At 34.6% G+C, this 8,911-nt stretch overlaps 1 protein-coding gene across 1 annotated transcript in view; it reads left to right on the top strand.

The window, feature by feature from the left end:
- Positions 1 to 2,050, top strand: part of Fam174a (family with sequence similarity 174 member A) — a 26,715-nt gene extending 24,665 nt beyond the window's left edge. Inside the window, exon 3 of the mRNA XM_010603348.2 lies at positions 1,896 to 2,050. Within this exon, the coding sequence (XP_010601650.1) occupies positions 1,896 to 2,004 (109 nt within the window). The 3' untranslated portion in view covers positions 2,005 to 2,050. The remainder of the gene's footprint in view (positions 1 to 1,895) is intronic.
- The last annotated feature ends 6,861 nt before the right edge of the window (positions 2,051 to 8,911 follow it).

Here is an 8,911-nt window from a genome sequence, read left to right as displayed (position 1 = left end):
TTTTTTTTTGTACCGGGGATTGAACTCGGGTCTTTGCGCTTGCAAGGCAGGCCACCAAACCGCTGAGCTAAATCCCCGGCCCTTATCTAGTATTTTACATAATGACCTTAATACAGTCAAATGGGGAAAATATGTGGGTATTTCAGGAATAGCTCAAGCCTCTTGATTAATATCACTTCTATCAGATGTGTTGGTGCTATCCTAATTTTGTTTTTGTTTACTGAAACATTTTGGACAAAGGAACTATAACACTGCGGCGACAATCTCAGTTTTTTGGGTTTTTTTTTAACTGTTGTGTAGTTTTTAGCTGCCTCAGAGAGAAAAACTGATAGAAGTCAGGGACAGGATATGCTGACAAGAAATTCCCTTCAATTTTCTCAAAGAAAAATGGTGGAGACAAATTACCCTTAGCCACTCTTAGAAACACACATTTAAACAGCTTTACCAGACAGAATAATAAATGGAAACAATATATTCATGTGATTATATCTAATCCTTACTAAACGGTAAAATTATTATTATTATTTATAATGATATATACTAGAGGACATTTTAAAAATTATGATAACAGCTTCTAACAGCTAGTACTTCTGTCATTTCAAATCTTGTCTGGTAATTTCTGTCAAGTATGTAATTTAAAAAGATCTAAATTTGCTTTTTGGCTACTTTCTGTTCTGCTTCGTTGAATTTAACATCGTATTGTATGTGTTCATTACATTTTGTGCCCAAAGTTACTTGGCCATAAAATACTTTCTGGCTGTGAACATCAGCGTGTCAGATTCAGGAAACAGATTTGATAAAACTGTTTAACTAAAAACCCCAATTAAGAAGGTCTTATTCAAATCGTTACCAATTTGAAAGTAGTTGTAATTTGTGAAGCACTCTATAAATTGTTTAGCATAATATAATTATCACAATAAATGCTGCACTTATTCAGAGTGAGTAGAACATAGGAATGTATTATAGTACTGTTTATTTTAGAAAGAAATCTCTATTTTAAAATGTCCAGGGGTTTATTTCTAGTAAGAGAGTTCATGCTTTATTTTTTATAAAGGAACTACTATGTTTGCCTTTTCCTAGATGAGTCAGAAAGAGAACTTTCATTTCGTTCTTGTTGTTGTTGTTGTTGTTAATGCTTTTCTGTGGACATTGGACCATGAAAGAAAAATTTCTCCATTAATAATTGGGAATCACAATATAAAAATTTCGAAGTCACTAGCCATATATGGCTTTTGAGCAATTGCTGTGAGGCTGGTATGACTGAAAAATGAATTTATAATTTTATTTACTTTTCACTAATTGAAATTTTAACTTAAATTGCCATAAATGGCTAGTGGCTATTGTGTCGAACAACCCAGATCTAGATCAAAAGTGTTTGATCTAGTTTCAACTATTTCCAGTAAGTTAAAAATTTTCTCATACCATTATTTTATCTAAGACACTATTAATTTTAGGTGAATTACTAGGAAAGGAAAGAACTGTCTATTTTATTGTGAAACAAGGTAAGAAGATTTTAAATTCTGCAAGAATTGCACACTCTGGCCTCACAAAACACTTATATTTTTCATCCCTTCTTGAGAAGTTGGCCACATTTGCTTGCAGTAGGATTTCTTGCTATGTAGTAGCGTATTAGAACAGAAATGAACAGATTTCATTTATCTAGGTTTTAATCCCGTTTTGAAATCGTTCTTCATTTCTTGGCAAGAATGTTTGGAACTGACTGCATCATTCTAGTAGTGTAATAAATAACATCCTTTTCTGACATCAAACTCTAGCTTAGTATTCTCTCTTATGTCGTTCTGTATTCATGCAGTCATTTTTGCTTCATTGATTATACCTAACAATCATTTCAAAGATTTTTGAAACATCATTAAACTCGTCCCTTTTCATACCAGCAGTGTTTATGATGCAGTTGAAGTGATAGGAAAAGAAGCAGCTTTGACCAGCCTGCTGCAAACATGGGCAGTTACATCTGTGAGAACTACCATCCAACAGCAATTATAAGACACCATCAGTTGGAAGACACAGCCTAAGTTCAAAGATGATGAAGTAATAAAAATATTTATCTTGTAAGCCATGAACTAAAATAGTATTGCTAGGAGATGGTGCACCTGCAGACCTCTGCCTTTACTGACCACAGTTGAGGGATAAGGCTGCGTTCTCGAACCTGGTCTTTTTGGCCAAGAATCCTCCTCTTAATAGATTATCACCTATTTTACTGTGTGATGCTGTTCTTTCTTCGGGCTTCTTTGAAACTACCAGAACCTTTTGCAACTTTCGTATGATCTCTCCAGGGCCTAGGAAATCATGGATGAGTTTTCTCATATGATGCTAATTCTCCACATGTTTTTAAACTGCTACAAGATTCCTGGAAAAAGAGCAACTGGATTGGGAATGACAATTTAGAAGATTGCACTGTGGAAGTAGTATTGAATTACAGTGATTTTTGTAAAATGTACCAGGGTTAAATAAGAGCTGGTGCTGAAGGTTGTGTGGAAAGGAGAGTGGAACGCATCAGCCATAGCATGGCCCTGTGAGGATGTGCCCAGAGCCAGAACCTCTGGAATCCAGGTCACGGGAAAGCTGCCCTGCTGGTGTTGGGGCTGTCATGCTGAGGATGTAGATTTTAGCAAATCAGAGTGCTCACAGATCATCAAACACTTGTGAATGAAGGAGTGATAGTCATTTTTAGGTTCTATAACATTATTCTGCTGACTTGCAAAAAATGAATTGGAATTTAAATAAAACTAAGGTCTAATATTTTGAGGCCCGTTCCATTTTTCACATGGGTGCCACAGTAGGGATAGAGGCTGAATTAGAAGCAGGAGGAATTGAAAACATTGGTGCCTTATAGTACTCAGGAATACTCAGGACATACGAAGTAATTAGAGGTGAACTTCCTATTCCCCCTGGAAAGGTGATGAAGTGGATGACATCATTATTTGACTTAAGAGGATGCAGAGGAAAAGAAAGTTTCAGGTGGGAAAATGATCAGCTAAAAATATGTCTTGTGGAGAAAATAGATAAAAGCGCATCTTCATTAAGTTTGGTTTTTAATTTTATCATGCTAGGAAGGGATTGCTACTGTGTTCTGTATAGCACATAGTAGGTGCTGGACAGACTAGAGTTCTGCAGAAATCTCAACCCAAGGAATGCAGTATTCTAAGCAAAGAACAGTCTTGTATAAAACTTTCAAAAACATGGGCATAATGCAGTAGTATAGACTTACTCATTTTTGTTTTGAGGTTAATGATGGATGACTCTCAGGATGCATTCCTGGAGACACACATTGCAGTAGTATTTCTTTGTGCGAGGTATTTCTCTGTCAGAAAGCACCCTGTGACATTTGGGAAGTGTTCCTTAGGTTCCCAGACACTTTCTCATTCAGAAAGCTTCTGCAGGGTTCCTGACAGAATTTGGTTGGGTCCTAGTAATTCTGTGTTTTTGTTTTTTGCTTTTTTCCTACTATATGGAATGAAACTTTTGATTTCACAAATTTATTTTTTAATAACCTGATTTAATCATCAAATTAAAAATGAGTTTCAAGTCTCAAAAGGACAAGAAATTGTAAAATGGGGTCTGAGCATTACCTTTAAAAAATAATCTGTAATATATATTTGAAAAGATTTAAATTACATTCAAATAAAAAAATAAGTTCATTAGTTTATACTAGTCCTTTAGAGATCTATTGTAAATTGCTAGCTAAAGATTTGGATAAAATAGTAATATGAAGAAGAGCTCTACTCATTCTCAGATTCATCTTCAGTGAAGTTCTAAATAATATTGATGATTAACACTGGAGATTTTATCAGTAAACTCTACACATCTTCGAATATAACTTAGTATGAGTAAATATAAAAGTATGTTGGATGTTATTAGCAGAAATTTCTTAAAAGCAAAGATTTGGAATTAACAATTTGTATATTTAAAATTAAGATCCATAAAAATTTGTATGATAAAAATAATTGTAAATAAGATCATAATGGTATAATTGACAATGTCAAATAGGAAGAATAGGACTAAAGGTGTGGGGAAAGTGGGAAGGATAGGGGAAAAGAAAAAAATATGAGAAAATGAAAAAATGGAAATAAAGTGTTTGTAAATGGGGAGGGGAGGAGGGGGTGAAGGGAGGGCAAAAATGATGGGGAAAAAATGAGAACCAAGACCTGTCAGGTAAAGGTACAAGATCCTAATGATGAATGTAACTGTACTGTGTACCTAAGATGTACCAATAAACTCAATGAGAAAAAAAAATTAAGAACATTTTCAACGCATAGCAAGATAAAAAAAAATAGCACTTCAGATTACTACGAACTAGTCGATAAGAGAAAAATGAGCGAAGGTGTGCCATTACATGTGTTTATTGAAAATTTTTGTCTTCTGTGTAGATAGCTATATTATAAATACCACATTGTGAGCATCTAAGGCATTGTTTTTTCATAGATTCTACTTTTAGTCCTGAATTTTTAATTAATTCTTATATCTGAAAGCTTAGAAACAGGATCAGTTAAACAATTATATTTAAACAAACTATATAGAAACAACTGCAGTGCATACAGGTCAGTTGAAGTCATTTATGAGTATTATGGGAGGATATAATTTTATTGTGACTATAGCATGCTCTCTAATTACCCATAAAATTACCTATAAAATTTCTTTGAAAATTTATTTATTCAAAGGATATCTGAAGAATTTAATATATATATAAGTAATTGTATTTTGTTGGAGTCTTTTATTATAATTTGTTTAGATGAAGTACTTTTTATTCCACTCTAAATCCTGAATTTTTAAAATATGTTTCAATTTTTTACAAAAGTAACATTTATAATGTTCTTTTCTTGCAGATAAGAATGTGCCTTTTGTTAAGAAGACTTCATCTTTCTACCATGAAGAGCAGAGTTTCTATGTTTAAGGAATAAGAAGCCACTATATCAATGGGGAGGGGTATTTAAGTCACATACATTATGACCTTTAATTTTGTATTGTTGCAATAAATGCCACAGTTTGTTTTGTTTTTTTGTATGTATGTATGTACAGAAGTGCTCTATTAATGGGCTTAACCTTAGGGATAGACTGTATTGTAATAGTTTCTCTGAAAAATTTCCTTAAAGCAGGGTTTTTTTCTCATGAGTTTTTGTTTCTTGCTTACCATATTATTATAAACTTTTATGTACTAATCAGTTAATGTTAATTAATTTGCCAATATCATATTTTAAAGAACCATAAAACCTAGCAACAGTCTAGTAAGTAAAAATCATTAAATTGTCCTTTACTGAAATATATTTCCCATTTCTGTTGGGAGAAGAAGCCAAATTTATTATGTTGTGTTTGGATTTTTTAAAATATTAATAAATTAGTATTGTATGCAATACAATATATGTGATTTAAAATTATTTTAATGTGGGGCAGACACAATATGTATAAAATATAAACCTAAAGACTATAGAATTATACATGAATACATGTATTTTATATGGATTCTAGAAAAAAACTTTCTAAGAAAGTCTTCATCTTTTAGTGACTTCCATGTATATGTACGAAATAAAAACTATGATGCCAATATTAAGTGATATAGCAAGTACAAAGTGAGATACCAGTATCTAATGTGATTAGATATTTCATACATATGTGAATTTTAAAGTCATTATATTTATTCATAAGATAGCCTGAGATAGAATTAATGACAAAATAATGGCATGGTTAAAAGCTTTAACCATGTGAGTATATAGTAGAGTGAGGAATTAAAGTAAATGCATTCACTTTGAAGACAAGGGTTTTATTAATTTTATTAATTTATTAATTTTAATAACTATTTAATTGAACCTCAGTTTTTCCCATTGTAAAAGTTAGATAATCTATAGGAAAAATGGATGGTAAACTTAGCTGCTTTCAGACAATAGGGAGGTGATTTAAATACGTGTATGAGTAAGAATGGGCTAGGATAGATACACAGTATTACAAGATAGTCCTGAATCATAGTGAATTATCACAAATATTTATTTCTCACTTATACCACATGTGTATTATGAGCTCTGATTGATTCCTCTTTATTATCATTTTTCTGGACCAAAGTTGTTGAAGAAACCATGCTTCCAACATTGTCTTACAAGTAAATACCTGGACATGATGAATTGTGTGGTACCTTATAGGCTTCTGCTTCAAGTTGATAATCTCAATTCCAACTACATTTTATTGATCAAAAACTTCTAAGGCTACTCTAGACTGCAGTAAAGCAAGGATAGATAATCCTCTATCAAGGAAGAAATTTATATTTGTCCACCCAAATGTCAAATTGGGGCTACAAATGTAGCTCAGTATTAGAATGCTTACTTAGCATGCATGAGGTCCTATTGCTTGATTCTCTGCACCAAAAAATACACGCACATATGCATACACAATGCCAAAACGGTTTTATTTATATGTCAACTGCTTGTGCACAATGAGTCATTATTTCAGCATGTATCTGTGTAGTATATAAGCAGGCACTAAAAAGGAAGACATCTCTTACTCCAAAGAGATCAGCTTTCTTCAGCTTTGATTAATAGTAACTATGAGGAAATACTTTACTAGCATGCTGACTCCATTTTTAATTTTCAAGGAAGCCAGTATTCCAAGTTTCATATATAAAATTATTCCATTTTAAATAGATATTGTACATAATGCATTGTTATTTACACACCCCCATACCTTAGGAGAAAAATACATGGAAAGATTTGGGGATAATTTGTGGATATATACAATAAATTGGAAGTTTCTGACAAGCCACTGTGTGGAACTAGAAAATTCATGTAGTTTCTTGCTGCTTAATCTTTTTAAATTAATACATATGTGATCATTTGTATCATTCAGCTTTCCTGTCAATGATACATGATACCAAGGCATCCATAGCTCAAAGGAGGAAAAATAAGTTAGCTTGTGGTTTCAGGAGATTCAGTACATGGTTAGCAGGTTCCAAAGAAGAAGCCTCATAGCAGTAGACTAATACTGGAAAGTTGTTTGGTTTATTTGGCTGAGTTGCAGAACAAGGGAACCATTCCACAAAGGAATATTCCAGGGACCATCATATATATTACTCAAGGCCAGGTTGCTGTGTTCTACCCAAACACTCAGGAGGGAACTCTGTAATCCAGAGCTTCCATAAGCCAATGAAGTTGACATGTCAGGAGTATCAGTCACAATTGACCACTTAACAGTTTTACACCCTAACACATCTTAAACCATACTTAATCTACAAAAAAGACAACAGGAAGTTCATAATTTCACCTAACACAACTATCTCATGCAATCTAGAATACAATAGTCCCTTTCTCAAAATCTCAATGATTCAAGCATGTTTCAAAAGTCCAATTCTAAGTTTCTTTTGAGACTCAGGCAACTCTTAGCTGAGAAAATCTGGCAAAATGAAAAACAAGTTACCCTACCTGAAGGTACAATGACACAGGTTAAACATTTTCATTCTAAAATGGAGAAAGGGGGGAAGAAAAAAAGAAATATGACTGAAGCAAAAACCACAACTTACCAAGACAAACATTAGGTTCTATAGCTCTACATCTGGCACCCTGGACACATTCATAAAATGCGAATTCTAAAGGCCTTGGGTAACCCCACCCCGACAGCCTTGCCAGTTGCAGTCCATGAGACCTCTCTCTCGTCCTGGCTTGACGCGTGCTCTACAGCTCTGGTCAGCCTATGTTCCATGTTCCTTGTACTTTCTACAACTCCCTGGGGTCTCCGGTGCACATTCAACTGCATTCCCACAGCTTCACGCACAGCTCTCACAGGGAGTCCTTGCCTGACCTATCAGGCCTTCCTTTGAAATCTGGCTGGAAGGCTCCCTGACATTACAGCTGTTGCATTCTCTAGGCCAGTAAGACTCCCAACACTTGGACAACGAATGCCAACCCTAGCTGTCAGTGGAAGGAAGTAGCTTGGAACCGGGACCAAGGTTGGTACTTGCTTCTGAGTGCCTGGACAGCTGAGCACAGTGGATTGAATGCTGGGAAACCAACTCCTTAGGAGGCTTATCTGTAGCACGAGTCCCAGGAATTCTGTTATCGAATCAGAATTTAACACTTAACTCTTTGAGGCTGCCATAGGTCTGGATCTTGCTGATTCTTAAGATGCCTTTTTTTTTTTTTTTGTCCTTGTACAAAGTACTTGGCTTTTTTTATTGTACTAATCTCATTAGCACCCACACATTCTTTGCCCTCAACTTCATACATAGTTCCTTCTGAGCCAAATCTAAGTTTTGCAAAATTTTCTCTTTGTCCTTCTTTTTTTTTTTTTTTTTTTTGTCCTTGTACAAAGTACTTGGCTTTTTTTATTGTACTAATCTCATTAGCACCCACACATTCTTTGCCCTCAACTTCATACATAGTTCCTTCTGAGCCAAATCTAAGTTTTGCAAAATTTTCTCTTTGTCCTGCCTTTTGCCCCTGATTCTGAATATATATCTGGAAAATACTCTTCAAGGCAGAAATGTCATGGCAGAAGGGTATGGCAGAACAGAGCTGCAATAGTTCATGGCGGTCGTGAAGAGCATGGGAATAACAGAGGAAGGAATAGTTGTGGGACCACATAGATCACACACAACTATGCCTCCAGGAACCCTCCAGACACATCTGGGAGTGTGATCTACTGCATAGGTTCCTTCAATACCCATTCTGTATTAGAACAGATAAGGCAAACTTATGCAAGTAGTTTTTCTCAAATTGGCTTTTCTAAACAAAGCACGCTCAAAATTCCTCACATTTTTTTCTTAATCTGTTGAGACCTTTTTGGGATATCCTGGGTCTCCACCTCTTGCTGTTGCTGAAAAAGATTGGAAGTTAATTTTTCCTCTGACTTTCCTCACCTCCCTGTTTGAAAAAAAAAAAAAGTCTTTGGCCGAGTGAAGCTTGGGCTGTTTTTT

Source organism: Fukomys damarensis, unplaced genomic scaffold, assembly GCF_012274545.1.
Source record: "Fukomys damarensis isolate Sample0158 unplaced genomic scaffold, DMR_v1.0_HiC HiC_scaffold_3, whole genome shotgun sequence".
Lineage (NCBI taxonomy): Eukaryota > Metazoa > Chordata > Mammalia > Rodentia > Bathyergidae > Fukomys > Fukomys damarensis.
The sequence above is the reverse complement of the archived record's forward strand: the minus strand, read 5'-3'. Positions and strand labels throughout refer to the sequence as shown.